Raw genomic sequence first — 12,126 nt, forward strand, 5'->3', positions numbered from 1 at the left:
TTTTAATTTGTGTTATAAGAAGTATTACTTTTTAACACTATTTAACTATTTATTTTGTTATCTCTGTAAGTCATGAGAGTATACATAGGCCTATTTATAAAAATGACCTATACCTACGACTAACCTGTACCTGTACTTAGATGGATTCCTTTTGTAAAATTTCTCCACAGCTCACTCATGTAATTTAAGCCAGACATGTTCAGTTTCCCTGGGAGGACGCCGGCCCTTTAAGAACCTCAGTCTACTCCTTTAATCATTCACAGAAAATAATTCTAATCTTAAATAGTCACTTTGTTTAACAGAACACTGTCTGGTCTGTGGTCTGCTGTAACATGTTTCGGAGTCAGACCAATGACTGTATTTAAAGATGGCCGCCGCGTCTCCACCTCCTCTTATTGTCCAAAAATGAAACCAAAATCCCCCCGGAGCGGGCGCTGCCATCTTGCTCATTTGTATCCAGAGTGTGTGTAGTAGAGATCGGCAGGTGGAGCCAGTATTGACGTCCCGTCCCTTCCTCTACCCAGCACACACCTTTACCTTGTGTCCTTGCCATGTTGGAGCCCTCAGGTGGGCTCAGTCTGCAACAGAACAGCTTCTTGTGTTGGTCTGAAGCAGATATTCACGCTTATGGAAAGTTCAATGACTGTAGTGTCAGTGTTAGTAACGTCTCCTCTCGCCGTTCCTCCTCTACTCTGCTACTCGGGAACAGAACGCTGTAGGAGCCTGATTTGTCAACAGAGCTGTCAATCATGAGACCACACCCCCTTTTTAAAGCATTAAATAACTAATTAAAAATAAACTTGTCAGAAAAATGAACACTTGGACATAAATCAGCATGATAAGAACTAACTATAATGACAGAAACCATGTTTGAGAACAATTTATTTGTCGTGTATTTTTGTTTGACTCATGTCCCATCTGTTAACATGGAGGAGGCGGGCTTTATGACCTATACTGCAGCCAGTCAGCAGGGGGCGATAGAGAGGGTTTGGCTTCACTTTTATGGAGCTGTCATGTTGTCCATCTTTTTATTCAGAAATGCCTTATGTTTCAGAAGGAAAGCTAAGCTAATCTAGGCTAAGCTAAGCTTAGCTAGCATCCTGACTGCAGCATACAGAGACTGATGCGAACAGGTGCTTTATCTAAAATGTTGGACTGTTCCTTTAAAGCTGTGTGAACCCTATCAGACCTGTTCAGATAAGCGGTTTCCATCAGTGTGCAGGGTATAAATGACAGCAGGCAGTGTGTGAGGCAGAGTAACTGCAGACAGGTGTGTGCTGCAGACAGACAGGTGATGATGATGTTATTGGTGGTTCTGCTCGGTGTCTGGCTGAACTCCGCCTCAGCTGCAAAGGTGAGTATGACTTTAGTTATTACAGTCTATGTTACTCACATTGTAACTCTCCAAACCTTCTGATGAAGTGATGAACGTTTCTCTCTGTTTGTGTGTAGCTGGGCGTGGTGCAGACGGAGGGGGGGCAGGTGGAGGGGAAGAGTCACAGGATGGGGCTGTTCAGCTCCGTCGACGTCTTTAAAGGAATCCCCTTCGCTGACGTCCCTGGAAAGTGGGAGAAACCGAAACCTCATCCTGGATGGGACGGTAACAAAACTCACTAACTTCATGCTGCAGGGAGGTGTGGTACTCTGTGACATCACTGTCAGGTGTGACCATCAGTGATGCTTCAAAGCATCAGTCAAACTGAGGGGAAGATTCAAAGTTAGTAAGATGCATTAATGTGACATGAATGTACACAGATCAAGACAGAGAAGAGGAGACTGGAGCTCGGTGTGTCAGATCCCCCAGCAGTCTAAGCCTACAGCAGCATCACTAGGGACTGGTCCAAGCCTGAGCTAGGCCTAACTAAGCTTTATCAAAGAGGAAAGTTTAAACCTGCTCTTAAAAGAAGAGAGGGTGTCTGCCTCCAGGAACCACAGACGAGACGAAGAGGAGCCCTGTGCGTGAAGGCTCTCCTACTTCTCTTAGAGACTTTAGGGCACTTTGAGCTCTTTACGATATGTTGCCTGAACTTTAAGGGCTTAATAGATACATAAAAGGCTTTGTATATTTGCTTATTTTTAAAGCCGTAAGGAAGCTTCTGCAGCTCGCCCTGATATATGTTGCTTTCCCTTCTTGCCGAAATTTCTGCAGCAGAGGTTGAAAGTGCAAAGATGGAGTGACCCATAAAGCCACAATAGCCACATTAACAGGAATACATCAGGTTGAAATAAACTGCAATTAGCCTTCAATATATCCTTAACTAACATTAAATCAGACTGTTGCAGGGCAGCTGATTACAGGGTGAATTAAGATGCTTGAATTTGTCAAACTTGCTGGATAATTAAGGACATTTTAAATCACTTCACAACTAGATTTTGTCCAAAAGTGATTTCTTATAAATGCCAGAGGCTATGATTTCAACAGCAGCCAAGAAAGGCTTCATCAGTGTAGCTGAGCACACAGACTAGACGCAGGGAGAAACAGCTAGCCTGGCTTTGTCCTGGCTCAAGCTAAGTAGTAACCACACAGTGGCTCCTTTAAACGACTCCTTTGAACATCGCTGTAGAGAGACAGCTCAGTAATTCTTTCTCGTTTATGAGCTGAAGAGTCACACTATGTTTAAATTTGTTTACAGGAGTCATGAAGGCCACTAAATATCGGGATCGCTGCCTGCAGGTGACGCTGCTGCAGACAAAAACCCAGGGCAGCGAGGACTGTCTCTACCTGAACATCTTCGTTCCACAGGGAACAAAATGTAGGTCACACACACACACACACACACACACACACGTGACGGTGACAGTGTTTTTACAGGTAGTAGAACAATTATAACTTGACTATTTTACTACCTCTACTATTATACTGCAACTTTGGAAAATTGCCGTCAATTAAACTTGAAAAAGAGAAAGCAATGTGTTTCATTTACGGCTTAATGATAAGATCTCCATCCATACTATATTTTCATGTTTTTGACCTGTCACCTGCTCCTCCACTTCCTGTATTCCTGCTTTGCATTGTGGGAGAAATTTGTCCATCAACAGAATCAAATCAACATTTTTAGTCCTTATTCGTTTTTAGTCTTCATGCTTCTTTGCTCCTTGGATGGTCCAATTCATCGACTTGGGAAGTCGTTCCTCCAACATCAGCGTCTTCAGAAGCTCTAAGTTGTAATATGGAAACAACATGGAGGCTACAGAGAAGATGTGTTGTATTTTATTTCGTCTTTTTGTTTATTTATTTATTCCTGTTTTGTCAGTGTTTCTTCTTTTGAATACTCTCTGTCTGGCCTCATTGTTGAAAGTTCCTTAAATCTGTTTTGTATTCCGTAGTCCTCCTGAGTCCCTGCCTTTGATCTGTCTGTATCATATTATTATAAATATGTTAAAATGTCTCTTACAGTCATGAGAACACTTGCATCTAAAGTTGAATTTGAGAGTCAATAAAACTGAAATGTCATCCGTCTGAGCAACAAAGTCTGAGATAAACTGTCCAAATTCTTTGAAAAATTGGTAAGAAGGACGAGGTGGAGGATCGTGTGGCTTAACGAGGCAATTCAAAGTTATCAAGTATTTAATTGCAAGTTTGGGGGTTAAATTGAAAACAGACTTAGAGATAAAAGAAGCAGCCCCAGCAGCAACATGAGCACTGCGAGGCTTTATTAGGTTAGAGAACATCTACATGAACAATTGAAACATTGTCATTAGAGATACTGACAGTCAGCCCTCTCTTCCTCCGTCAGTATCCACCAACCTCCCGGTGATGGTGTACCTGTTCGGCGGAGCCTTCCTGTTGGGTGCGTCCAACGACGTTGCGATCCTTGGAGACTCTCTGTACGACGGGAAGGAGATGGCCGACAGAGGAAACGTCATCATCGTTACTGTGAACTACAGAGTCGGGACAATGGGTTTCCTCAGCACCGGAGACTCCCGACTGCCAGGTCTGACCAAAACACCAACACTCATGATCTAGTGATTATCTTAAACTGATAGTTTAGGACATGATAAAATAAAACCCATCCAAACATTTCCACCTGCTAGATTCTCCTTCATTCCCGGTATTTTGGAGCCAGGATGGGATTGATCTGGTTTGTTTTGGTGCCAGCTGGTTGTTTCCCAGCATGCATGTGAGCAGGGCAGCAGCGTGTTTTTTGTCTTATCAGTGAAAAACTGGCGCTGTTAGCTCACCTGCTTAGCGCTCCTCACATGTTAAGAGCTCACGTGTGGTTTGGAAAGCTGTAGGAGATAAATTCACACGTGTTGTAGCTCCTGTATCATGCTTGTCCCGGTCCTCCGTCCTTAGTTGTTGGATAATTTGTTCCTCAGCCAATTGTGAGTCTGTTGAATCACCTGCAGACTTTTCCACTTCAGAAACTTAACAAGGAACCCAAAAAGTTTTGTACAGAACGTTTACTGTTAACTTATGAACTGCCTCTGTTTAATGTTGGTCCTTACACAGTCAGGAAGGACGGCAAAGAGATGTAGCGTACTATTTCTTTGTTAGAGTTTTCAGGTATCTGAACTTTATTTGAGTAGTTATTTTACTGACAACATTTAACTTTAAATCCCTTCATTTTAACAGAAATATCTTTTCAATACGTTCATACAATATGTTGTGATATGGTGCGATACGGTGCAATATCATACAGCGCGATATGATACGATGCAATGCAATGAGATATGATGCGATACGATACGATACAATATGATATGATTTGATATGATATGATACGGTGCGATACGGTGCGATACAATATGATATGATACGGAGCGGTATGATACAATATGATACGATACAATACAGTGTAATACGATAAGATATGATACGATGCGATACAGTGCGAAACAGTATGATGCAATATGATACAGTACAGTACGGTGCGATATGGTGCGATACAATGTTGCAGCATTGGCTTCTAAAATGACCAGTTATATTTTTCTATTATAAACTGCTTCTGTTTGAAGGTGGTAGTGCTGGAAGGATGTGGGAAGAGATGGGCAGAACTATACTATTTCTTAGTTAGAGTTTTCAGGTATCTGTACTTTACCTGAGTATTTATTGTCCTATTTAACTTTGATTCCCTACATTTGAACATAAACATCTGTACTTTCTGAGATACATTCATTCGAAACGATACGATACAAATACTTTCCAAGTTTGCAGCAGGGAAGTGAAACCAGGCAGTCTGTGATTTGTACGTTTTTGGACTGAGATGTTACTTTCAAAGGTCACTGCAAAGAAGACAAAGTGGAGCTGTTGATGTTGAAGGAGAAGTTATGTCTGATAGTCACTGTTGGAGGAAGATTTCTTTCAATGGTTGAAGGTCAAACTGGTTGGGATGAAGCGGTTCTTGTGGTGTCATCAGACTGTTACCTCCAGTAAAGACTGGGACAGTTCCATGTGTTGGAAGTGAGTAGCTGTCCCAGGTGAAAGATTTAGGCTGGTTTGACAAGACTGTTGCTGATGAATCATGTTAGTTTAAGTATAGAGTTACAGTTTATAAAATTCTTCTCCTGATGTCCAGTTTACCTCAGCCACAGTCTGGAAACAGTAAACAGGTGATTTGTTTACCCATCAGGTAACTACGGTCTGTGGGATCAGCATGCTGCCATCTCCTGGGTCCGCAGGAACATCGAGGCCTTTGGAGGAAACCCTGACAACATCACCATCTTTGGCCAGTCAGCCGGAGCGGCCAGCGTCAGCTACCAGGTCAGAGGTTAAAGGAGTTTAGATCCTGTCCGTACGTGAATGAGTCTCATCATGTTAATCCTGTCTCCCATCAGATGCTGTCTCCCTACAATAAAGGGTTATTCCGCAGAGCAATCACACAGTGTGGTGTGGCCCTCAGTCCCTGGGCTATACAAAGCAACCCTATGGCTCTCACCAAGAAGGTCCACATTCACCTCCTATCCTGCCTTGTGTAGATGATATCATTTGGCTTCAAAGTGATATATTTCAGCTGCTCCTGTATTAAAATGGTGTTTTTGTTCCTGCAGATTGCTCGGAAAGTTGGCTGCTGGAGAAGCGACGAAGAAGAGATGTTGACCTGCCTGAAGATGTCTGACCCTGTTGGTCTCACCATGGCTGGAAAAATCGACGTGTTGCTTATTCTGGGAAAAGGTCGGAACATCTGGAACAGACGAAAACATATCCGCACCAACAGAAACATGACTCTAACTGCTTTTAGCTCGAGTCGTTCCATGACTGATACCACTGTTGGATATGCCTCCAATACCACCTAAAATATGAGATCTGGAATTGGGTAGTGGCAGTTTTTCCACTGGTCTATTACCATCATTTATGAATCCCCCATTTTCATGTAAATCAAGTCTTTTTTGCTGCTCCAAAATAGTATACTACACAACAAGTTTTGATGCCATCATGGATCCATTATGGCTGCCACCAGCAACCAATGTTAAGAGCAGCAAAGAGGATTTCAGGTAGTCTATCATGTGACGATAGTAAACAACCACAGTGTGTCGCTAATGGAGTTTGTAATATTAGTCAGATCAAACAAAAGCCACATTTTGAGCTGGAATATGCACCCAGTAAAACAGCCGAACGTGCAGTCCTTTTGTGAATGTGCCCCGAGGTGTGTAATTTACCTTTTTAGATCATAAAAGTGTATTAACTCGCTGCTGTGCACACGATAGCTTGTTGGCTGCTTGTTCTTTTAGATGTATTTTATAAATTCAGATATCCCCAGACATCATAGGTACTTTTAGATCACCATGAAATGTGAAAAATATCATCTGAAAGTCCGCAAAATCGATCACTGACATAGTGAATGTGTGCAGAAGGACAACTTTAAAGCTCATGAGAAAGATTAATTATCTAAGTACATGTGGATGGCCTAGTTTATCTCGATCTCTGTCACCTACCTGCAGGTGTGGTCATGGATCTCCTCGAACTTTCTCCGGTGGTTGATGGTGATTTTATCCCAGATGAACCCAGTAAGCTGTTTCACAACGCGGCTAAGTTTGATTACCTGGCTGGGGTCAACAGCATGGATGGACATATCTTTGCTGGAGTTGATGTTCCCTCTATCAACATGAGGAATGCCACCAGTGTGTGAGTTCTGAAACGTTATGGAACTATGTGCCTGTTTGACATGTGAAACCAAGACTGGAATGAACCATAAACCAGACTGAGGGACGGCTACCCCCTCAGGGTTTTTAAACTGGTATGGTTGAAAAAACGCTTCGCCCGTCCATGGAAGGAGAAGAACAGGTCAAACAACAAAAGAAGTGTAACTCTGGCACATTGTCTAACTTGCAGAAATGATATTTATTTGCAACGTTTCGGTACTAGACCTTCATCAGGCAAACAATTACTCAAAAAGGGCAGGACAACTTAAATAGGGAGTGGCTGCAAGTCTGCAACCAGTCCAACTCATCCTATCAGGTTAGAGTCAATCAACACAAAAATTGAATAATAAATCCTCATTGCTGAGTTTAAAGAAGCAAAGAGTCATGGTATGGTTAAAAATAGTAAATTTAAACCTTTTGTATCTATAACTTACAAAAACTTGGCATCATGCAACGCAGGAAAAGCAGAAAATGTAACATTTTTAGGCTGTGATTCCACTGCTGGCAAACGCATGTCATCTGGAGTCCCACAAGGCTCAAATCGGGGCCCGTTGCTTTTTAAAGTATAACTCCTTTATTTCTAAACCTACCGGCATGTCTAAAGCTCACTGTCATATCTTGATAATTTAATACATTTAAAAAACATTGTAAAAGCGACAGGTTGTGGTTTTACTGGCTGTTATATAATGAAATATTTCTTGGTCACCTCCTGGAGTCTTGGCTTCGCTTCAGGGTTAAATTTCAAGGCCTTTCTAAACTCTACATTTTAAATAACATTCTTAGGTGTAAATTGTTTGCAACTTTGCTCCAACTAAGTTATTTTTGAACCAACAAATCGCTTACATCTGGTATCAGCCTAGAATTCTACGTATTATAACGTTCTGAACAGGATGAATCAAGTAACAAGGCGGGCTGACCGATGGATTGTGATTTGCTCTCTGGAAATAATGACATAATGAATTTGTACTCTGGGTGATATTTTGATATAAGAGCTGAAATGGTGAAAGAAACTCTTCTGTAGTCGTGGCTGTGTAACCTGCTCATGTTTGTCCTCCTGTGGGCTCCTCAGAGACCAGGTGAAGGGTCTGCTGAGTGGTCTGACCAAAGAGAAGGGGAGCGCCGCCGTCCCCTCAGCCTACAGTGTTTACTCGTCTCCATGGGGTTCGACTCCGGATCCGGGAGTGATAAAGAAGACTGTGGCGGACATTGAGACTGACTTCCTGTTCCTGGTTCCCACTCAGATTGCCCTGCAGCTTCACGCCAACAACACCAGGTCAGCTCTGATGCCCTCTGGCTGGCGTAGAATGGTGTTCTGTTTAGCCAGGACTGGTGAAAAATTACTCCCTTTGGTCATATTAAGACGAGAAGGAGGGTACACATTGCTACACCTCTTGTCTGCTGGACAGGTCACTGTTGTCGTGACTTTTTTCAATACCAAAACAAGTTATTTTACTGGGTCAAGTTCTGTGCTTGAGCATGTGTTTTAAGTTCTTCTGCTCTGCATTCACAGCTTCAGTTACTTAACAAATCCTCTGTTTGTGTTGTTTGGTCCTCAGTGGAGCCCGTACTTACTCCTACCTGTTCAACATGGAGACTCGTATCCCAGGATTCCCAAAGTGGGTGGAGGCGGAGCACGCTGAGGACCTGCAGTACCTGTTTGGTAAACCCTTCGCCACCCCGCTGGTTTACTTCCCCCGACACAGAGATCTGTCCGGGTACATGATCGCATACTGGACTAACTTCGCCAGGACCGGGTAAACTCCCAGCATGCACTGCCAACACACAAGTGAACATGACTAAACCAACCAGGCCTACCTTTGACTATAGTTTCTGAGAGACTCGACCAGTCTACTGTCTTTAGTGGTCTTTACTGGTCCAATGACTTGAACTGGTTGGTGCTTTGTTAGTAGTCAGAACTGGTTTGAAGTAGCAAGAACTGGTTTGCATTAGTCTAAACTGGTTTTAAGTACCATGACCCGCTTTCAAGCAGTCTGAACTAGTTTCTAGTCTACAGTATCATGAAATGGTTTGCACTGGTCTAATCCTGGTTTTAAGGCACATGAACTGGTTTATGGTAGTCTGAACTGTCTTCAAGTAGTCTGAACTGGCTTGAGGTAATTGGTAGTCTGAACTGGTCTGAAAAAACATTAACTGGCTTGAGGTAGTCTGGGTTGGTTTGAAGAAATCTGAACTGAAATGGTCTGAAGTATCCTGAACTGGCTGGAAGTAGACCTGACTGGTTTGAAGTAGTCTTAAGTAGTCTTAACTACTTTAAAGTAGTATTAATTGGTTCAAAGTCATATGTAGTCTGAACTGGTCCAGACTGGTCTGAAGTAGTCTGTACTGATTTGTCTTGGTCTGAACAGGGTAAACTGGGGTAAGGTGACCTGGTTGAATTGATATGAAGTGTTAAAAGTTGTTGAAGCTAGTTTCTTATGAACTAGCTTCATGCTTGTACCAGCTTCTTTATAAACAGGTTCAAACTGGTCGATTTGACCAATCAGGTATCAGCAGACTTTGGCTGCATGCAGGAAAAACCATGTGGAGAGCAAAAGGGCCAGAACGCAATCCACCACAATGACATCTGAGCTTCCATCGGCGGTCATCTGACAACACTTAAGCTTAGATTTTTCTCTTTGTTAAGAGACATCATGTCTCAACTCCAAGTCCATTCTCACTTCTTAGTCAGACTGTAAACACTGTAGTGTAGTGTAGTAAGGAAGTCGGAGCTGAAAGTCCTTTCTGGCTAACCCTGGAGAGTTGGTTGTCGTTCTCAAAGGATAAATCATCAACAGTTGATAGCCAATAGGTTTCGATATTAGACCAAGTGTGGTTTGTTTAAAATTAGTCTGTAATGGTTCAAATTGGCCTGGACTTTTCTCGACTCGTCTGGACTGGTGAAAGCAGAACTGAAACTGTGTTGAGTCTCACTTTCCTCCGTTCCAGTGATCCCAACACAGGCGAAAGTAGAGTCCCAACCCCCTGGCCCCAGTTCACCAAATACCACCAACCCTACTTGACTATCAACCATAAGATCTCCAAGTCCTCTGTCAGGTACTAAACTCTACTGTCCTATACTCTGTTTTATTTAGCTTATTCTTTTAAACTCTACTGTATTCTTCTCTTTTTATATCTACTCTACTCTGTTCTGGTCTATAGTACTTTCCGCTGTATTTAATTAATATGGAAACCGTTAAACGCTGAGAGATGAAGACGTTAATGGCATTTTGATTGCTATTTTTCTGTCGTCTCTTCAGCTTTGACCTGAGATCTGATTACGTCAACTACTGGACCCAAACCTACAGCAGTCTGCCGTCCATCAAGAGGGAAGAATAAGACGGAGGGACGGAGAAAGAAGAGAAGGAAAACTGACCCTACACGTTAAAAAAGGCTGCTGGGTTAAAAACAACACAAGTTTAGGAGTTTTTAACCCAGCAGCTGAGTAAATATAGGACAGAACACACGCTGGGTTATTATTATTTAACCCTGCATGCTGGGTTAAATACACAACCAGTATACTGTCTGTTAAAGAGCAAAATGTCTCACTGATGAGTCTGAAAGAGAATGGGCATTATTGGAAATAAAACAATAAAGCAATAAAGAAGAATGTGTGTTTCTCTGGGTTATTTTCTTCTCTTGTGTAATAAATGACACGAAACCCTGCAGGTTGGGACTTTGTTTCTCCACATCCACACATGAGGAATCGAAATATCAATCAATGATGAAATTATACGTTTCTACAGAAAAACAAAATGGGCTTTAATAGTTACAATCCTTTTTTTTTTCCACTGACAGGCTCAGATTGTTATTCTAAGTGTCTGAAAACATTGCGAAAAGGATCCCTACAGAGATAGACCTTTTTGTTGAAGAGGAAGATGCTATGTTTTGTTTTTTTTAACCACAAACACCCAATACATCGAATACATCGTTAAAGCTACCAGACTCCATTGACAAAAACAGCATTTTTACCTCGCAGAGCACAGGAGTCGCAGGTCAGCTGCTGCCTCAAATGGTTAGTTTGTTTGTCTTATTGTGCAAATTCTGTGTTTGAAGGGTTAACTTGGATTTAACACGTTATTTGTGTAACAAGAAATAAAGCAAACAAACTAAAGCCCCTTTTACACTGCCAGTTGAAGGCGGGATTATTACACCTCCGTTATGTTCTATCTTTCATGCAGAACACACACAGGTGGAACGGTGGGGCGAAGTCGTTTTACCTCTGAGCCGGCATCGGAGGTAGTAACAGAGGGGAAACGGTGTCTGTGTAAACTGCAGAGCCGACAGGGCGGAACAAGGTAGTGTGTGTGTATCTGAAGCACGCGCTATTTATTAACACCTCCTGCACGCTTCTCCAGAACGCTATGTAAAAACACACACTGGAGCGGCTTAACGCCGGCGTTGCGTGGTCCAATGTAAAATGGCAAAGGCTGCATGATGGTGGAGCTTAGTTACGGCGCTGAGGCGGAACCGCAGTGTAAAAAGGGCTTAAGTGATTTAAGCAGCAGTAGACCAGTAACTCTCGTGTTCTGGGAGATAAAATTACCCTTTTTTATAAACACATGCACTCTTGACAATTTCCAATAAATTCCAAGACAGTCTGCCTCTGAATTTTCCAGTGTTGCCCTTTCACATGTAAAAAGAACGCTGAGGTTCCTCACAGCCAGAAGCTCCTGAGTCTCCTCCTCTCTCCAGTCTGCAGACGTCTTTGCCGTCGTCTTGTAAACGATCCTTCTTCTTCTCTATGTTTTTAATCTTCCTGTTATATGTCGCTCTTCTGGTTTCACACCGGTCACAAACATCATCACCCCGCCCACTCGCTCGCGGTGAATGTTCCTGACGGTTACCTACTGCGTTCACACATCGGACCAAAACCTAACCACCGTAACATCTTCACTGTTTACTAACCCTGTCTCCGTTACGTCAGACGGTGACGCAGCAGAAAAGAAACTTACAGGAGGATACTTCACTGGCAATGGGAAAAGAGACAATCTGCAGCTTTGAGCGGGTCTTCCCGGGTCTGAAAAACCAGCGTCAACGCACTAA

General features: G+C 42.6%; 1 protein-coding gene across 1 annotated transcript; it reads left to right on the forward strand.

The window, feature by feature from the left end:
• Positions 1–1,294: 1,294 nt before the first annotated feature.
• On the forward strand, positions 1,295–10,419 carry LOC138610047 (bile salt-activated lipase-like). Its single transcript, XM_069682742.1, has 12 exons — positions 1,295–1,354; positions 1,453–1,600; positions 2,634–2,753; positions 3,738–3,935; positions 5,574–5,704; positions 5,779–5,886; positions 5,992–6,115; positions 6,883–7,066; positions 8,153–8,356; positions 8,640–8,837; positions 10,030–10,137; positions 10,341–10,419. The coding sequence occupies exons 1-12, from the start codon at positions 1,295–1,297 to the stop codon at positions 10,417–10,419; spliced, it is 1,662 nt and encodes a 553-aa protein (XP_069538843.1).
• The last annotated feature ends 1,707 nt before the right edge of the window (positions 10,420–12,126 follow it).

This window comes from Semicossyphus pulcher, unplaced genomic scaffold (assembly GCF_022749685.1).
Source record: "Semicossyphus pulcher isolate SPU_LCO1_2020_fin unplaced genomic scaffold, fSemPul1.0.p SCAF_6, whole genome shotgun sequence".
NCBI classification, from domain to species: domain Eukaryota; kingdom Metazoa; phylum Chordata; class Actinopteri; order Labriformes; family Labridae; genus Semicossyphus; species Semicossyphus pulcher.